Source organism: Drosophila nasuta, chromosome X (genome assembly GCF_023558535.2).
Source record: "Drosophila nasuta strain 15112-1781.00 chromosome X, ASM2355853v1, whole genome shotgun sequence".
Taxonomy (NCBI): domain Eukaryota; kingdom Metazoa; phylum Arthropoda; class Insecta; order Diptera; family Drosophilidae; genus Drosophila; species Drosophila nasuta.
Genome location: NC_083459.1, coordinates 21,670,090 through 21,690,731, shown reverse-complemented (window position 1 = coordinate 21,690,731; position 20,642 = coordinate 21,670,090). Strand labels below are relative to the sequence as shown.

The window sequence follows — 20,642 nt, the reverse complement described above, 5'->3', positions numbered from 1 at the left end:
TGAGAAATCCGGTCCATGTAAGTATCTTCAATATGCAAACAAAAACTTGATATGTCGAAAATAATAAATGAAGTGTGTTCAAAATAACTGAACCGTTTCAGCTACCTGGATATTTGATTTTCATTATATTCAATGTCAAATTTATTACGATGTAGTGTATACGTCCTTTATCAGCACTACATTTTTTGGAACTTTTTTTGGTGGATTACCTTTCATATATTCTTTCTAAGAGTGAGATAAAGATGTCGAATACCGATATTTATTTAAGTAACAGAGACATATAAAAAGACAAAGTTATCAGTCTGCTATGGAAGTTTTAATTTGACTCTGTTGTGACTGATCACGAATATATATGTATATATACACACATATATTATAAGGTCGTTAATGAGCACAATACGTTTTTATCACAATTTTAACGGAATCTGAGTATTGCAGAATCCAAATTTGTTGCTCGCTAAATTGATTTGAATTTAAATGGACCAAAAATTTAAGATTCAACAAAAAACACGTAAGAAGGCTACCGTCGAGAGTGCGCGACTTTAAAATACCCGCTTGGGAATACAACAGAGTTTAAATTAGTAATTTTGTGATTAGATTTTAAATTTAGTTTTTAGTGACATTCTTGATGTAGTCTCTGAAATCTAGGTGTTCAGAGAGATGTCTCGTATGTTGATGAGGGAGAATAATATGTAGATATACATATGTATACCTGACGATGAAATATATGTATGTGTACTATGTTATATGAGGTCAAAGATACAGATTTGTATTTGCACAAAGCCATCATACCCTTCTAGCCATTGGGTATCGGGAGTACAAGAAACTATAGTCAAAACAGGCAGCAACAAAAAGTTCGACACAAAGCTTTCGCTCGCCGGCTGTTTGGTCGGCTGTCTTATAGGTCGAGACTGATCGTGTGGGATTAGCGAAAACAGAAACAAAGTGCGTTGCTGCGCTTTCTCCGGTAACTTATGTAGTATGTGCATCTCTGTCCAGACTGTAATACTTGTAAAGCGGCTAATTAAATGACAAACATAATCAAAAAGAACTTCTCAGGCGACTATTTTTAGCACCTCTGTCGAATTCGATATAGTTGATTGGCGACAATTGGAAATTTTGTTAGGTCGATAACTCAATTATTATACTAAAGCGGTTTTAGAAATTTTTTACTGCACATGCACTTAAATTATAAAACAAATTTTAAATTCATTCTCAGATAATTCTATAATTCATTATTAGGCGCATAGAATTGTTGTGTAATACATCATTTAGGAGTTATTTTGTTAATATATTTGAAATAGGAATAGGGAATGCAGCACATCAGATCAAGAAAACTTGTCGAATCCTATTTCGATGATTTTTCATATTTACTGTTCTTGATGTTATACAACTCTATTATTTTCCTAGCTTGTCCGCATTATATTATAAACCGATCGACAGTTGATCAGCATTGGTGAATATCGTTATAAGATCGAAAACAAACAAGATTACTCAATCGTAATCAGAGTATTTTCCCTAAAATGTTCTGGACAACTCGTGCTTATGAAGCATTGCGGGTTGTGCTTATCAAACCTTAAATCTGGTTCCTCGTCTAACCAGATTTTTATAAAATCTACATATTGCTTATATGCATAAGTATTATATTTGTTTCTCCAGTGCCAGTATTCAAATCAGAATGAAGCCCGACTTCGGAGCCGAAGTAGTTAGTTGTTGTTCTTTGGATCGGCCCTCCCGTGAAGCGTGTTGCGCTGTAAGACTGTGTGCGATATGCATATGAAAGCTCGGCTATCAATATCGTATATACAGTAAATATCGCTTATACGCAACGTGATTTCAGCTTACAAGCAATGACTGATTAAAGATGTAGCAAAACTTGCTATGCGAAAGTTTTTGCGCAATCAATTGAAAAATGTAACACGATGGTGATAGGGAATTTTTAAATATTAATTATAAGCATTAACAATGTAGGAAACTAAAAAACTCCTTTAATCCGATTTATTTAGTAAGGGGCAATTGCAGATATATCAAATTTATTTACGTACTGCTCGTGTATATAATCTGTATTGGTATTGGAATGTTTTTTGAGCTTATGAGCTGGGCGTCATATAACCGATATCTACTGTATATCGCAGACGAGTAAGTATATAATAATACGGCTAAACGGTTCAGTCAGCCAAGACCAGGCCAGGCCAATAAAAGCACTATGAGATCAGCCAAGTAAATCAGTGTTGCTTTAGCCAAGAATTCGCCGCGACCTAATTCGCCGTGATCGTCACTTCGCCAAACGTTCGTCCAAACAGCGCATTAGCCAACCGATTGAATTTCTAATGCTGGTCTGGAATGAAAAACAGGATACAAACTTTACCTTCATTTGAGTTGTGCGCATCGGAAACGTGAAACGAGCAATCTCACTTGCCGCATTGGATTTCAACTACGAATTGGCTTTATTCCTCTCTTCTTGTGTTTTTTGTTGTTTTGTCTGTTGTTGTTTTGATTTGTGATTAAAAAACATACCGCCTGCCTGGTGATAATGCCCAGCAGTGTCGCAAACGAAGGCTACAAGTATCAGAGCAGCATCGGCAGCCGCAATACTTCAAGTGGATCCCCACCGGTGGTAGTTCCTAATGTCGATGTCGATGTGGTGGATGAATCGATCGCTCAACTTCAGTTGGATACTCACCACGCCCACAATCAAGATGCTGTTGTTGTCTCCAACAAACTTCGAAGTGCCTGGAAGGTGAAGGGCTCGTCACTTTCCCTTAATACGCACAATCGCATCCGAAATATTGTTGAGGCACTCAAAATTAAACCGAATCCACTAAAGCCCATGATTCCCCTATCCATAGGTGCGTAAGTAGTCAGCAGTCACCACACAAAAAAATCGAACATTATTGTTTTTATGTTATAAACATGAAAATTCGAATAGAAATAGTGAAATTTGTGAAACAAGCAAGTGATTATCTCAACAAGTGTATGTGAATATGTGAATACCGATGAGTTGCATTTGGTACATTTCTAATTTTTTGAAGAATCATTTTTTCCGAAATGGTACATTTCACTTAGTGCTCTAAATTAGTTGATAAAGTTTTTTTCTGTGAAGAAAGGCGACGCAATTTAATTTAAAAAAACAATTTTGTAATGAAATGTTTTGCAAAAAAAAAAATTTGTAACATAATTATAGCACTCTTAGATGCTTATTGGTACAATTTCATCGCAATACATTCGAATGTTGGAAAGTTTTGCGGTTTCCTGTTTTTCCACCAAAACAACAAAAGGAATCTGCCAATATCAAACTACATATAACTAACTGTATTTATTTATTTTTTAACGTTATAAAACTTAATGATAATATAAAGTTTAGCGATACCTGCAAATAAATTTATGCAATACTGCCAGATGGACCGACCACTATTTGTATTAAATTAAGAGAATGCGAGATCTGGACAGTTGTTGTTACATATTAATTTTGTTATTGTTATTGTTATTGTCAATGTGCGCGCGCGTTTTTGATGCATTTGCATAAAATGTAGTCTCACCTGTTCCGAGAAAAACAACAAACAAGATCAAGAATCAAATTGATTTCGTATAATAGTCACTTGCTTATCATCGACCCAGCGATAGACGGGAACTTTTTTAACGAATGGGTTAAACGAGTTTAGAGATATTATAGCAGATCATAATGAATTTTTGAGGATAACACTAAAGTTGAAAACAGCCTTAACATATCGATATACAAAGTAGTTTTAAGCCACATTTATTTATATAGAATTCAGCTTGAGATAGATGAGAGAGTCTGCATGAAATGCTTTGGCAGTGTTGCCAAGTCGAAATTATTTGGTATTTATTTGATTGAATCTCAAAAATGCGCAATTCATTTAACAAAGATCTTAATTTATATATTATTTTTTTATTTTTCAATTTGTGTTAATCCGATCTATGTATAAAATGGGCGTATGTTTTGATTTGCATCTGTCAACCTAATGGTAAATGGTTATTACAAATAACTTAGAATTAAAGATGCAATAAAAGCTTTAGATATTAAACTTGGTACAAATATTAATGTAGATTTGAAATGTCATCGTTTTGACAGAAAAGAAATCTATAGAATCATGAGTAACAATTTTATAGTAGCAAGTGCAATTTGTGTTAATCCGTTCTTTGTATAGAACGGGCGTGTTTTTGGATTTGCATCTCTCAACCTAATTAGAAATAACTTAGAATTAAAGATGCAATAAAAGCGATGGATATTAAATTTGGTACAAATATTAATGTAGATTTGAAATGTCATCGATTTAAAAGAAAAGAAATCTATAGAATCATGAGTAACAATTTTATAGTAGCAAGTGCAATTTGTGTTAATCCGTTCTTTGTGTAAAACGGGCATGTTTTTGGATTTGCATCTCTCAACCTAATTACAAATAACACTTAGAATGAAAGATACAATAAAAGCTATAGATATTAAATTTGGTACAAATCCGTTCTTTGTATAAAACGGGCGTGTTTTAGGATTTGCATCTCTCTCAAATAATACTTAGAATGAAAGATACAATAAAAGCTATAGGTATTAAACTTGATACAAATATTAATGTAGATTTGAAATGTCATCGTTTTGAAAGAAAAGAAATTTATAGAATCATGAGTAAGAATTTTATAGTAGCAAGTGCAATTTGTGTTAATCCGTTCTTTGTGTAAAACGGGCGTGTTTTAGGATTTGCATCTGCCAACCTAATTAGAAATAACACTTAGAATGAAATATACAATAAAAGCTTTATATATTAAACTTGGTTCAAATGTAGATTTTAAATGTCATCGTTTTGAAAGAAAAATAAAAATGGAAATCCGTACACGATTAAATACTTAGACACTATGCATAAGAGTAACAATTTTATAGTTGCAAGTGCAACGAAGATGTTTTATCCTGAAGTTTGAACGCTAATGGTATATTTTCTTATAATTATATGTTATAATGTTCATATATAATATATCAATTTAACTGCCACAAATCTTTTCCTTCTGTATTCTACCAAAAAGAGTTTGTCTCAGTCGAACTCTGCGGTTTTCGAATTCCCTTTCACTGAAGCAACTTTACGCTAATTGCAGGAGATCCCACTATCTTTGGTAACCTGAAGGCCGCCGATGAAACCATGAAGGCCGTACTAAAATCTGTGGAGAGCGGCAAATTTAATGGATACGCTCATACGCAGGGTCACGAGGCTTCACGTGTTGCAGTGGCCAAGTATAGTGCACATCAGCGGATTGATGGAGATATCGATCCCAATGATGTTGTGCTTTGCAGCGGCTGTTCAGCTGCCTTGGAATATTGCATCTTAGCTCTTGCAGATCGTGGCCAAAATGTTTTAGTACCGCGGCCAGGATTCTGTTTGTATCACACTCTCACCGAGGGATTGGGCATTGAGGTGCGCTATTATGATCTTTTGCCTGAACTGGAATGGCGTGCTGATCTCAAACAGCTGGAGAGCCTGATTGATGAGAACACTGCAGCGCTGTTGATCAACAATCCGAGTAATCCGTGTGGTAGTGTTTTCGATAAAGAGCATCTGATGCAACTCGTCGATATTTGTGAGCGTCACTACCTTCCAATTATTGCTGATGAGGTGAGTGAATAGTGAGGCCAACTACCAAATGCGGCTGTGAATATCAAAAAGTTTGGCTTGTGTTTGAACCCAAATTTTAACCAAGTTTCGATACCATTGGCCAGATAGATTATTTAAATAATTCAGTTCTTAATCAGGTTCAATTACATAAAAATTTCGGCTCACAACCTAACAGTACTCATGTAACTACTTACATTTGTAATAAATTCGTTATACTTCGACAATTATTTAATAATTAACAAATTAACAGCTTCGCGTGCAAAATTCATGTATTGTTGTCGACTCTAATTTTATATCGATAAAAATTGCCTTCGGTAAATGTTATATATTTTGGTATATTAATTCGATGTATCTTAAAACAATTCTCTAATAATACATTTATCAAATATACGAAATATTATTATTATTATTAATTTTTGGTACATTTTGAAAACAATAATCCCATTTTTTGACTTCGTTGAAAATGGAAAGCGAGTATCTCACACTTTCTTATTTATTTGGATTGCATAGTGTTTAAATCACATATAATAATTTTCTCTTCTTCTGCAGATCTATGAGCACTTCGTCTTTCCAGGCTCACATCATGTCGCAGTTAGTAACTTGACACGTGAAGTGCCAGTGTTGTCATGCGGTGGTCTGACTAAGCGTTTTTTGGTGCCCGGTTGGCGTATGGGCTGGATTATAGTGCACGATCAGCATAAGCGACTGGGGAACGCACTGACGGGTCTCAAGAATATGTGCGGTCGAATCCTTGGCTCCAATACGATCATTCAGGGCGCATTGCCTGATATTTTAACCAAGACACCGCAGAGCTACTTTGACGGAGTAATTGATGTGCTTCACGTGAGTTCTCTATTTGTGAATATCATGATTGTTTCTGGTTAATTTGAGTTTGGTTTCGCGCAGTCGAATGCCCAATTGGCATACAAATTGTTGAAGCAAGTGCGCGGTATAAACCCGATAATGCCAAACGGAGCCATGTACATGATGATTGGGGTCTGCATTGAACGTTTTCCGGAATTCAAGGACGACACACATTTTGTACAGGAGCTGGTTAACGAGCAGAGCGTCTTTTGTCTTCCTGGCAGCTGTTTCGAGTATCCGGGTTACGTGCGCATTGTTCTTACGGTACCATCGACTATGATCGAGGAAGCTTGCGTCCGAATCGCTGAGTTCTGTGAGGCTCACTTTAAAAAGGAGAGTCGGGCTCTTATCGAGCATAACTTACTGGATGACGCACATGTCGACTATTGACTTGAGTTGATCGTACCTTGCATTTTTATATACAAATATCAATAACTGGGCGCATTTTTTGGTTATGCGACAATTACTTTTTTATACCCCACACATAAATACATACTTAGCCGAATACTTGACTCTTTTTAATCTTATCCCTTTTTGAAGGTAAGTCGAACCAAATGCTTTCTCTCTCTCCCTGCTTTTCAAATGCATATTTGAACCAAGATCACAACTGGATTTTGCGTTTCGAAATAATGCTTTAGACAAAGGATGTGCTGCCAGAAATTTGACTTCTGCTATGAATTACAGGACTTTCATTTTGATATTTCAGGTATTTCAGGTGATTCCTTTAACTTTTAACTTCGGCCACACTACACATTGCGATTGGTGTCTTTATGGATAACATGATATTATATGTAATTAAATATAGTCCACTACCGAAAACCCCTCAAACTATTTGTTGGTGAAAGAGACAATTAATTCATCGATTTTGGACTTATATATTAAAAAAATTGAGTTACATTCTTAACGGAATTATTGTTGAGCATCAAATTGTTACACAAGCGAAGTACACTCGTAATAGCAATATAAATATACGAGTTAATATAAATTTGTTGAAACACTTGTACATATGGAGTACAATTATGTTAATATTGAGTCAGGCAGGCAGACAGACCAACCGCGAGATCGGTGTCTACATGTGATGCGGATGCATCTTCTTTTCCATCTCAACTTCAACGCGAGCTTCGTCAATGCTAGAGACAGTGGGAAGTCCACCTGGCCAATGCAGCAATTCTTCTTCATGTTCCATTATCATATTTGCTTCAGCTGAATAGAAAAAAAACAAACAAAGAAGAAAATGAAGTGATAGCAAACAAGATGATTGATATTACTCACCCTGAATGCGATGTAGCTTGCTGCCATAAGCCCAGTCAGTGTAGTAGCCCATCACAAAGGTAAGCGGCAGCAGAGGCGCCAATGCTGAGGCTCGTTTCACCCGTTGGTAGTAGCTGGCACATCCGTATAAGGCGGTTAAGTAAAAGCCACTCAACCAGTAGAAGAGCTCCCTATGCTGGGCAATGGCCAGCGCCTGTTCCCGCTGCTTGATCTGGTAGTGCATTTGTATCCAGCGTTCCATCTGTGTTCAATATATGAGTACATGCATACATTACTGGGTTATTGTCTCGAATAGGTTACGTAAAATTCTCATATACAGGACTTGCCTTTAGCTCTTGGCATTTGCGGTAGACAGCATCGTCACCATCGGAATAGCCTGGGCCTGTGGATTTCTTACACGAGGCCGTGGCGCCCATTTTTTACTTTTTTGTTTACTGAAAACTCACGTTCTACTTGTATACAGTACAATGGACTCGTCTCTGTTGTCCCGTTTCATGTTGTCATTCATCGACCCATTGCATGCGTTCGCGAATGCGCAGACTCCGGACAGTGTTGCTAACTCTGCTTCTTCTTTATTTATGCCAGGATGAGCCTGTGCAAAATTTGCCATAAACAGCTAGATTCCTTAGCTGAACTTTTCCTAGCTAAACTTTATTTTAAGTGCTTTCTCAATACTGGAAGGTAATACTAAATAAATATACGCATGTGTATTTTCGCTGAGAAGTTCAAGTAATGCTTATGTTTTACTTTAAGTTGGATAATTTTTAGTTAAAAAATGCTTAAAGTGAAAATAAAGTAAACTAAATGATCAACCTACGTAATTTTTCCTATTATTTCAAATCAAAACATTACACATAAGTATGTATTTTTATATTATATGTTAATATGAATTAATTGTATAAAATACAAATCATGCAATTTATTAAAAAAGCTCAAATGGTTAACTGACTCCTATCTAAATGTCAATACAGATTTGTTTCGTTATTATTATTAATTATAATTATTTATACAATTTTTTACTTAATAAAATTTAATAAATGTTCTCCGGAGCATGTGAAATCAAAAAGTCTTAAAATATACAATGATTATTTTTTTAATTTAGAAAAAAAATGATAATGGATTAAGCAAAACTTCAAATTACAATCACTTGCTAATTCCGCAGATTTCGCAGATTCTTGTATGATTAGCTTTCACATTTAAGTAGGTGCTCCAATAAATTATTATAATTAATGCAACTTAATAATTTAATTTAGCGAAGAAAAAGCCAAATTGGCATCACTAATCGCCAACTGGGAGGATGGCAAAATTTAAGTGTTGGACAGTTGCTTGATTAAGGTATTGCCTGCCTGTGTGAATGTGCTCGTCTCTGACTCGTTAGTCATTGTATCTTGTTCGCTGTGCTTTTGTTACAATATTTAGAAGCTCTTAAAATGTGCGATTCGAATTCGTAGTTATTGTTAATATTATCAGCGAGTAGCAGCAAATGTATTCAAAAATACATATCGAAATTAAGGAATTCGTAAAGTTGGAGCTTTGGCGTACATTGTTGTTTTGGTATTGTCATCTGGAGCATTAAAAGTAAATTCAAGTGGGATATAATTGGGGCAAATTTATCAACATAAGCTCGAAAAACTGTAGTGAAATAAAACAAGGAATACTTCGTAATCCCTCAATGAAAACAAAGGACTTTTTTCCTGCATACAGATTCATGAATAGTAATAATATTATAAAGTGAAATAAATAAAAAATAAATAATAATATTATAAAGTGAAATTACAAAACATTTTCTGTTATTTAAGAATAAAAATTAATAAAATGTCCTAATCTTCATACATAGTTTTGCATATAGGTGTGTGTGTGAGTGTGTGCATTTTGTTTATGTGTACGTCTATACTGTATACATATACATATACATGCGTATGTATGTATTTGCCGCTCTCGTATTCGGGTCATGAGGGTTGTTCGGTGCAAACTTTTTCGCATCGGCAACTGTTCAAATATAAATATTGACAGAGAATACTTTAACTAATTGTCCCTTTGTTCAATACGTATCTAGGTATAATATATTATATATAGTAATTGGCAAATGATATATGTACATATGAACAAGTCTATACCACCGTTGTCACATCAAAATCTTTGGCATATTTAACATTTGCAATAAAGCAATTATAGCGCAAATGTTTACAAATTTTCGTCGATGAGCAAAAGCATAACCAATAAAAGCTAATTGCAAATCAAAACGCTATTAACATTAAAATTAAATTTAAAATGCGTGGTGAAAAAGATGAACTAAATGTACCATTCGATAATATTCAAATAATTCTACTTTCATACACACACTGTAATACCTAAACGTGTTAAGTAGTGTAGTTATTCGATACATACTTTCATGAATTATATAGCACGTTTTCATTAAAAAGTAATAACAAATGCCATACAACATCAAATGTACCAATTGTGGCGTTCCGTGCTATCCACGATCACATTATGTTCTGAATTCTGTTCTCTTTCGAGAACACATAAGAATAATAAATGCACAAAATAAACATTTACACAAATATTAACAAATATGTATATTAATTAAAGTACACACAAATAGAAACAAAACACGCACCAGCTTAGGTACAAATGTGCAGCAAATGTACCACATTGGGTACATTTTGTTGCACACGTGTTTACATGATTGAAGATGAAAGTATCAATCGCGACTATTTTGCTTGTGGATTACATGCACCTACATAAATACTTGAGGGTACACATGCAAACATGTAATTCGAATTTATTTCTATCGAACCCAGCGACAATTAACTACGGCCCAGCTAGGACCAGTATGCGCTGCATGAATGATTGACCGCTTACAGATTCGACGCTTGGGTGCAGCTGCAAGAAATAAACGCACGGGAGGTGGCGTTAATTTTCACTCGGCCAGTGGGATAACGACGCCAGCGACGGCAAGCACCAGCTCCTCCAGTGGCAACAGCTTGACACCGCAACAGCAGCATCAGCATTCATTATCGCTATCAAATCCTCATCAAAATCAAAATCAGCACGCTCATCTGCGAAGCTCGCAGCAGCAGCAGCAGCAACAGCAGCAGCTAGCTAGCCATTTCAACTTCAATCCATCGCCGGGAAGCAGTCCTGGCAACGGATTGGGGACACGACAAGATGCGGCTAGCACGCTTAACAGTCCAACGGCAAACATTGTGAACTCAGGCAGCGGCAGTGGTGGCGGCAGCAGCAGCACCGCTTTCGGAATGCAGCAGACGGTTGGAGGTACAACACTAAACTACACTACATTATATGATATGTACTTACATACATATATCATATTTTAGCTAGATCATATTTGTTTTACTCTTTATGTTCACTTTTTAGAGCAATACATCGCATGTCAATCTGGTTTATTTAGTGTTCAATCATTTATCCACAAATTTAGTTGATTTTGGAATTTAAAAAATATTATTTTCTTTTTTACATTCTTTATTAAATTAAATTTCTTTATGTTGACTGCTTAGAAAGAATACATAGAATTTTAATCTGGTCGATCTATTTTTCATTTTCATAAATATCTATTTAAAAATATAGTTGATTTTGGAATAAACAAAATAAATCAGCATTATATTATTATTATATTATTATATATTATATTATTTCTAAATGCTCCCCTAAGATTCACATTTAATTTGTGCTCCATACATTGTTTTTCTTCAGACAAAGATATCTCCAAATTAGCCTGTACTCTTTTTTTATTGCGATTTTAACCATTGAATTTTAAAATGACTTTTTTTAGTATTACAATAAGTATAATAAAAATGCTTTGTGCTTGCAGGTCTAGTTGGTGGGACAACATCGAATGCAGTGGGAGCAGTTGGTCCGACGATCGTCAACAATGCGGCTCACAACAATGGAGCAGGCGCCACGGTCTGCCCTGTGGGCGGCGTTGGGGGCGGAGGCCTCAATCTGCTGGGCGGCATTGGTGGCCTGGGCGGTGGAGCCGCCACAGCTGGCATGGGGATCTGTGGCGGCATCAGCAGCACTGTGGGCAGCGCTGCCATTACGGGTGTGCCGCCCATTGGACTGGGCATTGCGACGGGAATTGGAAATAAAATAATGTTGGGTCGCAAGCAGAGCCTCAAGGGTGGCGAGCCCTTTTTGGCCGACTACGGACCGGAGGAATCGCTGAACGAGAGTGCCGACATCGAGTGGGTCAACAAGCTGTGGGTGCGTCGTCTGATGCGTTTGTGTGCCTTGGTCTCGCTGGCATCCGTTTCACTCAACACACCGAAAACATTCGAGCGCTATCCGTCGCTGCAGTACATCACATTCGTGTCGGACACAGCTGTCACAGTTCTCTTCACAGCCGAGATGATTGCCAAAATGCACATTCGGGGCGTTCTGCATGTGAGTCAACGATCTCGATCGATTTGTTTGCCAATAGTATGGAACTGTGTGTATTGTATGCTTTGCAGGGTGAAGTGCCATATCTTAAGGATCATTGGTGTCAGTTCGATGCTTCCATGGTCAGCTTTCTGTGGGTCTCCATCATACTGCAAATCTTTGAAGTTCTTGAAATTGTGGCAAAGTAAGTTGAAGAGAAGCAAACACGAGATTTTTTAGCAATAAATGGAAACTTTTATTCACATTTTATGAAATGAGAAGAATTTGTAATAAAGTGTTTATCGACGAATGTATAACTGGAAGATCATGATTGTGAAGAAAATTCTTTTATATTTCGTGAATGTTTTATTTAATTTACATTTACATATTTCGATGTCACACATGTACTTTTCTTTTCCAGATTCTCGTATCTATCTATAATGCGGGCCCCTCGACCACTAATTATGATACGCTTTCTGAGAGTTTTCCTTAAATTTAGTATGCCCAAGAGTCGCATCAATCAAATTTTCAAGTAAATATCCACTAGGTTTGGCAAACGAACAACCACGAATCCTTATCATTATTTTGTTCTTCCAATTTTCAGACGATCGAGTCAGCAAATTTACAATGTGACGCTATTCTTTTTATTCTTCATGTCATTGTATGGACTGCTGGGAGTGCAGTTCTTTGGCGAGCTGAAAAATCACTGTGTGATGAACAATACGGAGTACGATATACTGGGCAGACCGTAAGTAATACCACCAACATATCAGGTCTGCAATCGAAAACAAATCTGAAATCGAAAACATATGTGGATACGAATTCCGTTTATTTATGAGTTTTAGCTTAAATGTAGTAGAGAAATCACCCTTTAAATACAAATATATCCGAAGGCTTCTTAATCCTTATATACTGCACTATAAATTGTCCGATTTCGATTCTTGTATATTTGATACCATAAATATATCAATCGCTGTGTATTGCATGACAGCCCTGCAATGATAAAATCTTGTTATCTATATAACTTATATATATTTATATATTTATATCAATACGTCCCGTATTTATTGACAGAGTACTAACGATCAACTCGCTGGCCATACCAGACACATTCTGTTCGATGGATCCTGACTCGGGTTATCAGTGTTCGCCAGGCATGCGGTGTATGAAGATGGACTTCCTGAGCAGCTACGTGATTGGCTTTAATGGGTTCGAGGACATTGCCACAAGTATTTTCACCGTTTATCAGGCCGCATCACAAGAGGGCTGGGTTTTCATAATGTACCGAGCAATCGATTCGCTGCCCGCTTGGCGAGCAGCTTTCTACTTCAGCACAATGATATTCTTCCTCGCCTGGCTGGTGAAGAACGTTTTCATAGCCGTGATCACGGAGACATTCAACGAGATACGCGTGCAGTTCCAGCAGATGTGGGGAGCCCGGGGACACATACAAAAGACCGCTGCCTCGCAGATACTTAGCGGCAACGATTCCGGCTGGCGACTGGTCACCATCGATGACAATAAACACGGCGGATTGGCGCCCGAGACGTGTCATGCCATTCTTCGATCTCCGTACTTTCGGATGCTCGTCATGACCGTGATTCTGGCCAACGGCATTGTGACTGCCACGATGGCCTTCAAGCATGATGGACGACCACGTCACATATTCTACGAGAGATACTACTACATTGAGGTGGCATTCACATGCCTGCTCGATCTGGAAACGCTGTTCAAGATCTACTGTCTAGGGTGGCGCGGTTACTATAAGCATTCGATACACAAATTTGAATTGTTGCTGGCCGCTGGCACCACGCTGCATATAGTTCCCATTTTCTATTTGTCGGGATTGACGTATTTCCAAGTGTTGCGGGTGGTTCGACTGATTAAGGCATCGCCAATGCTGGAGGGCTTTGTCTACAAGATCTTTGGGCCTGGCAAAAAACTTGGTTCGCTGATTATATTCACTATGTGTTTGCTGATCATTAGCTCGAGCATTTCAATGCAATTGTTTTGCTTCCTCTGCGATTTCACCAAGTTCGAATCGTTCCCCGAAGCCTTCATGAGCATGTTCCAGATTCTCACGCAAGAGGCATGGGTGGAGGTCATGGACGAGACGATGATACGAACGAGTAAAACCCTGACGCCATTGGTTGCCGTCTATTTCATACTTTACCATCTGTTTGTCACACTCATCGTGCTCAGTCTTTTCGTGGCGGTCATTTTGGATAACTTGGAGTTGGACGAGGATATCAAGAAGCTGAAACAGCTCAAGTTTCGTGAGCAAAGTGCTGAAATTAAAGAGACGCTGCCTTTCCGATTGCGCATCTTCGAAAAGTTTCCGGACTCGCCACAAATGACAATACTGCATCGCATCCCAAACGATTTCATGCTCCCCAAGGTACGCGAGAGTTTCATGAAGCACTTTGTCATCGAACTGGAAACTGATGATCCATCAATGGTCGAGAGTTGCAAGCGGCCCATGTCCGAATGCTGGGAGTCCAATGTTGTGTTCCGCAAGCAAAAACCTGTGCGCATTATGAACAAAACCGCCAAGGTGCGAGCTGCTGGCAGTAGCCTACGCAAGTTGGCCATCACTCACATAATTAAGTAAATATCGGATGCACAATGGAATGATTACGTTTCTAATTTGATTTCCAATTCGAAATTACAGCGATAGCAACAATCAACGTCTTATGTTGGGCGACTCAGCCATGTTGCCAGTGGTGGGCACCAAAGGAGGCCTCAAGTCACAGGGCACGATAACGCATTCGAAGCCGTGGCGGGTGGATCAGAAGAAGTAAGTACCCATGTTGCCCATGGGTGGCCCATGATTCGTTTGATGTGTTGTGCGCTACAAATTCACAGATTTGGATCACGCTCCATACGTCGCAGCGTACGTTCTGGCTCGATCAAGCTGAAGCAGACCTATGAGCATCTCATGGAGAACGGTGACATTGCGGCCGCTCCGCGCGCCAATTCTGGTCGGGCTCGGCCTCACGACTTGGACATCAAGCTGCTGCAGGCGAAACGGCAACAGGCCGAGATGCGACGCAATCAGCGGGAGGAGGACCTAAGAGAGAATCATCCGTTCTTTGACACACCGCTGTTCCTGGTGCCGCGCGAGAGTCGCTTTCGCAAGATATGCCAGAAGATCGTGCATGCCCGATACGATGCGAGGCTTAAAGATCCACTGACAGGGAAAGAGCGCAAAGTGCAGTACAAGAGTTTGCAGTAAGTTGCTAATGCCATGGGTTGACTGAATAACGAATTCGTCTACAGTAAAATGTCGATAAGTGCAGCTAAAATTCACATAGTTTTGGGATGACTTTTAGTTGATTACTAAGCATTTATCTGACAAAATACGCACTTATGTGAGCTATCTGAAAGTACAAACAAGTAACGTAAACAATCTACATACTACGACTTTAAGTAATTGTCTTCCATGTGCACTTAAATGTCTTCAATGCGTAATAACATAAGAATATTCAAAAGGTGCACTTAAATGCAATGCAGTTAAAGTATCAAAATGTACAATCGGTGAATTTAACGACATTATACTGTATTATCGTTACATTTGGCTATTGATAACAAAGAATTACACTATGAATAGCTATTTTAATATTATTTTTATTTCATTTCCATTCTTTAGCAACTTTCTTGGTTTGGTCACCTATCTGGACTGGGTGATGATCTTTGCCACCACACTCTCATGCATTTCCATGATGTTCGAGACACCCAGTTATCGTCTAATGGATCATCCCACACTTCAAATAGCCGAATATGGATTCGTCATATTTATGAGCCTGGAGCTCGCGCTCAAAATTCTCGCCGATGGATTGTTCTTTACGCCCAAGGCTTACATTAAGGATGTAGCTGCCGCATTGGATGTATTCATTTATGTGGTGTCCACGTCGTTTCTTTGCTGGATGCCACACAATATACCCACAAATTCGGCCGCTCAACTGTTGATGATTCTACGCTGCGTCCGACCTCTGAGAATCTTCACGCTGGTGCCGCATATGAGAAAAGTTGTCTATGAACTGTGCCGAGGCTTCAAAGAGATCTTATTGGTATCCACTCTGCTCATTCTACTGATGTTCATATTTGCTAGCTATGGGGTGCAATTGTATGGTGGACGTTTGGCGCGTTGCAATGATCCGACGATACTGCGGCGAGAGGATTGTGTTGGCGTTTTTATGCGACGTGTCTTTGTGACCAAAATGAAGCTGACTCCGGGACCAGATGAGTCGTATCCGGCGATGTTGGTGCCACGTGTCTGGGCGAATCCTCGTCGCTTCAATTTCGACAACATTGGGGATGCGATGTTAACCTTGTTCGAGGTGTTGTCTTTCAAGGGTTGGTTGGATGTTCGCGATGTTCTTATTAAAGTTGTTGGACCGGTAATTCAGAAGAAAATCATTAGCCTAATACCTCGCCTATTCAAATTGATTTGTATCGATCATTTTTTAGATTCATGCTATCTACATCCACATCTACATATTCTTGGGTTGCATGATTGGTTTAACCCTCTTTGTGGGTGTTGTTATCGCAAACTACTCGGAGAACAAAGGCACAGCGCTGTTAACTGTTGACCAGAGGCGATGGTGTGACTTGAAGAAGCGTCTCAAGATCGCTCAGCCTCTGCATTTGCCACCGCGACCAGATGGTCGAAAGATTCGTGCCTTTACCTACGACATTACGCAGCACATTATCTTCAAGCGTGTCATTGCTGTGGTCGTCTTGATCAACAGTATGTTGTTATCTATAACAGTGAGTTCACAGCAAAAAATATAGCCAGCCCTTAATTAAATCTAACCCGAACTCGCTATTTGCAGTGGATTAAAGGAGAGGTGCACACGGAGCGTTTGGTTATTGTTAGCGCCGTGCTCACCTTTGTGTTTGTTGTTGAAGTTGTGATGAAGAACATTGCCTTCACACCTCGGGGCTACTGGCAGTCCAGGCGCAATCGCTACGATCTGCTTGTAACGGTTGCTGGCGTCATCTGGATCATATTGCAGACAATTCTCAGGGTAAGTCACTATATGTTAGTGTATTTTATTAAATCGCAAGAAAAGTACAATGCAATACAATATTTCTAATACTAATGATAATAATAATCTTATTTTCTTTCTTATTCTCTTTCATCTGATCTTTTATGATTATTATTTCCTTTTAGAATGATTTGTCATACTTTTTTGGTTTTATGGTAGTTATCCTGCGTTTCTTTACTATAACTGGTAAACATACAACGTTGAAAATGCTGATGCTAACGGTTGGTGTCTCAGTGTGCAAATCTTTCTTCATCATTTTCGGAATGTTTCTCTTGGTCTTCTTCTACGCGCTGGCTGGGACAATATTATTTGGTATGTACCCTATACTGAGTGAGGTATTTGTAGAGTATTCGCTAATGAGGATTGGTTTTTCCAGGTACTGTAAAGTATGGAGAAGGTATTGGACGGCGAGCGAACTTTGGATCCCCGGTGACTGGCGTCGCAATGTTATTTCGGATCGTTACCGGCGAGGATTGGAATAAAATCATGCACGATTGTATGGTTCAGCCACCATATTGTACGCTTGGTGGGAATTACTGGGAAACCGATTGCGGCAATTTCACAGCAAGCTTGATATATTTTTGCACATTTTACGTGATCATCACGTACATTGTACTCAATCTACTTGTGGGTCAGTAACACCAGTCAACTGTTCTACATATGTATATACGAGTCGTACATTCAATAATTTTTCATCTTATTTGCAGCTATTATCATGGAGAACTTTTCATTATTCTACTCAAATGAAGAGGATGCCCTGTTGTCCTATGCAGACATACGTAACTTTCAAAACACCTGGAACATTGTCGATATTCATCAGCGGGGTGTTATTCCTGTGCGTCGGGTGAAGTTCATTTTGCGACTCTTGAAAGGTCGCCTCGAGTGCGATCCGCAAAAGGATCGGTTGTTATTCAAATACATGTGCTATGAACTGGACAAGCTGCATAATGGCGAGGATGTAACATTCCACGATGTTATCAAGTAGGTCGCATAAATACTATTTTATTTGCATACATATCATTCAATTCATTATGGATTTTCAGCATGCTTTCGTATCGATCGGTGGACATTCGAAAAGCATTACAGCTAGAGGAGTTGCTGGCTCGTGAGGAATTCGAATACCTGGTGGAGGAGGAAGTAGCTAAAATGACTATACGTACCTGGCTGGAAGGCTGCCTCAAAAAGATACGTGCACAAAACGCCAGTGTAAGTTATAATGCAATTTGTACCCTAAATATGCATTCATAATATTTGGCTTGTGTTTTTTTAGAAGCAACAAAACTCATTGATTGCCGGTCTGCGTGCCACGAACGAACAGTCGGTGATGCGACCGAACGTACAAGAGGATTTGGCACCCAGCGGAGTGCTGGACAAATCAGCGATTAGTACAATAAGTGGTGCGGTTGCCGGCACCTGTCCGCCCACCAGCGATGCCTTCTCGCCCACTTTGAGCTCAACGGAGAACGATGAGAAGGATGCCAATAGCAGTGCCGCGATTGTCTTAACCCATTCCGATGTCCACGCCACCGGGGTGCGTCACGTAATGGCGGTGGGTGGAAAGCGGAGTTATGCCCTCAACCGAAGTGATTCCACCGGCAGCTCGGCGGGACGTAAGTTTTTGGCGCCCACTTCAAGTGATCCGCAGCAGCGATCGACGTTGAGCGATAAGGAGCGATTGCATATTAGCAGTCAACAGCGGAAGAAGAACTCAATGACCACATTGCCACATGTGGCACAACTGGGACAGCTGGGCAAACAGCGCGACACGAACAAGTCATCGACGATTTTCAGTGAAATTGGCCAGTTTCACTATCCGATCATCAATCAAACGGTAGCTGCTACCGCCGCTCTACATGGCTATGGGGATCACCATCAGCATCAGCATCAACACCCGCATCATCATGGCGTCCTCAGCAGTTCCTCGGCCATGATGAGCCAGCTAATTGGTGGCAGTGGCAAACTGCTGCCGTTCAATAATCAGGCAAACGCGGTCTATGAGGTCCACGATTGGTGGCAGGAGCAGGTCTTGTGCCCTCAAACTAGCGACGATGAGGTGTAGGATGCAAGGGCTATTTATTATACACATCAGGCATCGAACGGTGGAATATTACTTTCAACACACATAGAAGATCACTAGTTATAGTCAATATACAAATAAAATTAGTCTATTTAGTTAACATACCACGGTAATTGAATAACGTTGCGCAAATTTATATAACAGTCGAAAGTTTCCTATGTACTGTAGTAGTAAGTTATCATGTCAGTCTGTTCTTCCGTCATCGTGTGGATGTTGTCGAACTCCGTGTCGATCTTGCCTTAAGTTGTATGTTATAGTATAGTACAAGTATAGTAAAGAATTTGTTATCTACCGTGGAGGACAAGGAAAGCACTGCCCTCTGTTGCATATACATAGTTCAATATTTATAGTGCCTATGAAGGACAGCTGCTTGTCTTGCAAGGTCGACTACTAGATCGTACATCTTTATTATACTTTGTTTCCATGCAACACGTTCTAAAATATAAAAAAAAATATTACAAATGTGCAATTTTGAAAATCTTAATTTCTAATTGATTCTATTATATTTCGTCTGTATTCAAACCCAATTGAAAATCACCATACCAAATATGATAATTGAGTTAGCATACTTTCTCTGTGGATTTTAGTGATTCCTTAGTTTACACTTCTTACATTCTAAAAGAACAGTTATTTGTAAGCCTTGTGGTCTGGTAGAAGACTGCAAAGTTCTGATGTTTTCGTTTAGAAACAGTTTTATTAGGTAAACGATCTATAACTCTGAAATATTAGTGAATGATACTTGAAACATGTATGTTAAGAACGTTGTATTCAATAGCTCCTACTGGAGTTTCAATGCGCACATTAAAATACTCGACGTGCCAATTATATAGGCAGATGGGTCTAGAATGTTCTTGTTTTCAATATTTGTTTGGTTTTTACTAGGTGATTGTGAAATTAATATATTGTCTGTTATGTCTATTATGAATGTGAATGTATAGTATGTAAATAATATTGTTTTGTCGAGTGAGTCAAGTCACTCATTTACAAAATAAGAATAAAACAAGAAGGATGGCAAGTATGTATACAGAATAAATAAACAAATGATAATATTTTATTTGAGTATCGAAATGTGTAATGAGATTCAGCTACTGGTGAATGAAGACTTAGAACTCTCCTGTTTTACCGCACGATCTTAGTCGTATTTTAGTATCTAAGATCTAGATCCCTCGTATGATGGTGGAGATAAATACCTCTGCTTGTTATTTACATTTGCTGGTACCTAAAATTATCAAATATATATCAACACTCATATTGGTAAAAAAAATATAATAAGGATTAAAACTTACCTTTCAAGTTGCATCTTTGAAAAAAATTGTTATCTCTAAAAATATCTATCACTTTGACTATATCAGAATATTATTAACATTTTCAAGACGCTTA

At 38.5% G+C, this 20,642-nt stretch overlaps 3 protein-coding genes across 5 annotated transcripts; 2 read left to right on the top strand and 1 right to left on the bottom strand.

Moving 5' to 3' along the window:
• The first annotated feature begins 2,218 nt into the window (after positions 1-2,218).
• LOC132796328 (tyrosine aminotransferase) lies at positions 2,219-6,987 on the top strand. Its single transcript, XM_060807469.1, has 4 exons — positions 2,219-2,849; positions 5,104-5,618; positions 6,168-6,461; positions 6,525-6,987. The coding sequence occupies exons 1-4, from the start codon at positions 2,534-2,536 to the stop codon at positions 6,870-6,872; spliced, it is 1,473 nt and encodes a 490-aa protein (XP_060663452.1). The 5' UTR covers positions 2,219-2,533; the 3' UTR covers positions 6,873-6,987.
• On the bottom strand, positions 6,281-8,280 carry LOC132796330 (plasminogen receptor (KT)). The gene is made up of 3 exons (XM_060807470.1): positions 8,081-8,280; positions 7,755-7,995; positions 6,281-7,685 (listed from the first exon to the last, which is right to left on the bottom strand). Exons 1-3 carry the CDS (start codon positions 8,168-8,170, stop codon positions 7,552-7,554), a joined length of 465 nt encoding a protein of 154 aa, XP_060663453.1. The 5' UTR covers positions 8,171-8,280; the 3' UTR covers positions 6,281-7,551.
• Positions 8,281-9,105: 825 nt separating this feature from the next.
• On the top strand, positions 9,106-19,714 carry LOC132796160 (sodium leak channel NALCN). Of its 3 annotated transcripts, none has more exons than XM_060807226.1 (17): positions 9,106-9,308; positions 10,556-11,030; positions 11,587-12,158; positions 12,227-12,339; positions 12,556-12,666; positions 12,739-12,882; positions 13,209-14,741; positions 14,806-14,931; positions 15,000-15,365; positions 15,784-16,534; positions 16,605-16,904; positions 16,970-17,164; positions 17,311-17,497; positions 17,562-17,816; positions 17,893-18,166; positions 18,229-18,391; positions 18,456-19,714. In XM_060807226.1, exons 2-17 carry the CDS (start codon positions 10,601-10,603, stop codon positions 19,242-19,244), a joined length of 6,309 nt encoding a protein of 2,102 aa, XP_060663209.1. In that variant the 5' UTR covers positions 9,106-9,308; positions 10,556-10,600; the 3' UTR covers positions 19,245-19,714. The 3 variants fall into 3 exon arrangements, with proteins under 3 accessions (XP_060663209.1, XP_060663210.1, XP_060663208.1); XM_060807227.1 differs by having other exon boundaries at positions 9,106-9,332; positions 15,027-15,365; XM_060807225.1 differs by having other exon boundaries at positions 9,106-9,332.
• Positions 19,715-20,642: the final 928 nt, after the last annotated feature.

Coding starts and splice junctions, on each gene's coding strand:
- LOC132796328 (XM_060807469.1), top strand. CDS start 2,534: ATGCCCAGCAGTGTCGCAAACGAAGGCTACAAGTATCAGAGCAGCATC. Junction 2,850..5,103: donor CATGATTCCCCTATCCATAG/GTGCGTAAGTAG, acceptor CGCTAATTGCAG/GAGATCCCACTATCTTTGGT. Junction 6,462..6,524: donor GAGTAATTGATGTGCTTCAC/GTGAGTTCTCTA, acceptor GGTTTCGCGCAG/TCGAATGCCCAATTGGCATA.
- LOC132796330 (XM_060807470.1), bottom strand. CDS start 8,170: ATGGGCGCCACGGCCTCGTGTAAGAAATCCACAGGCCCAGGCTATTCC. Junction 7,996..8,080: donor GCAAATGCCAAGAGCTAAAG/GCAAGTCCTGTA, acceptor TATTGAACACAG/ATGGAACGCTGGATACAAAT. Junction 7,686..7,754: donor CAAGCTACATCGCATTCAGG/GTGAGTAATATC, acceptor TTTTCTATTCAG/CTGAAGCAAATATGATAATG.
- LOC132796160 (XM_060807226.1), top strand. CDS start 10,601: ATGATTGACCGCTTACAGATTCGACGCTTGGGTGCAGCTGCAAGAAAT. Junction 18,167..18,228: donor ACATTCCACGATGTTATCAA/GTAGGTCGCATA, acceptor ATGGATTTTCAG/CATGCTTTCGTATCGATCGG. Junction 18,392..18,455: donor TACGTGCACAAAACGCCAGT/GTAAGTTATAAT, acceptor GTGTTTTTTTAG/AAGCAACAAAACTCATTGAT.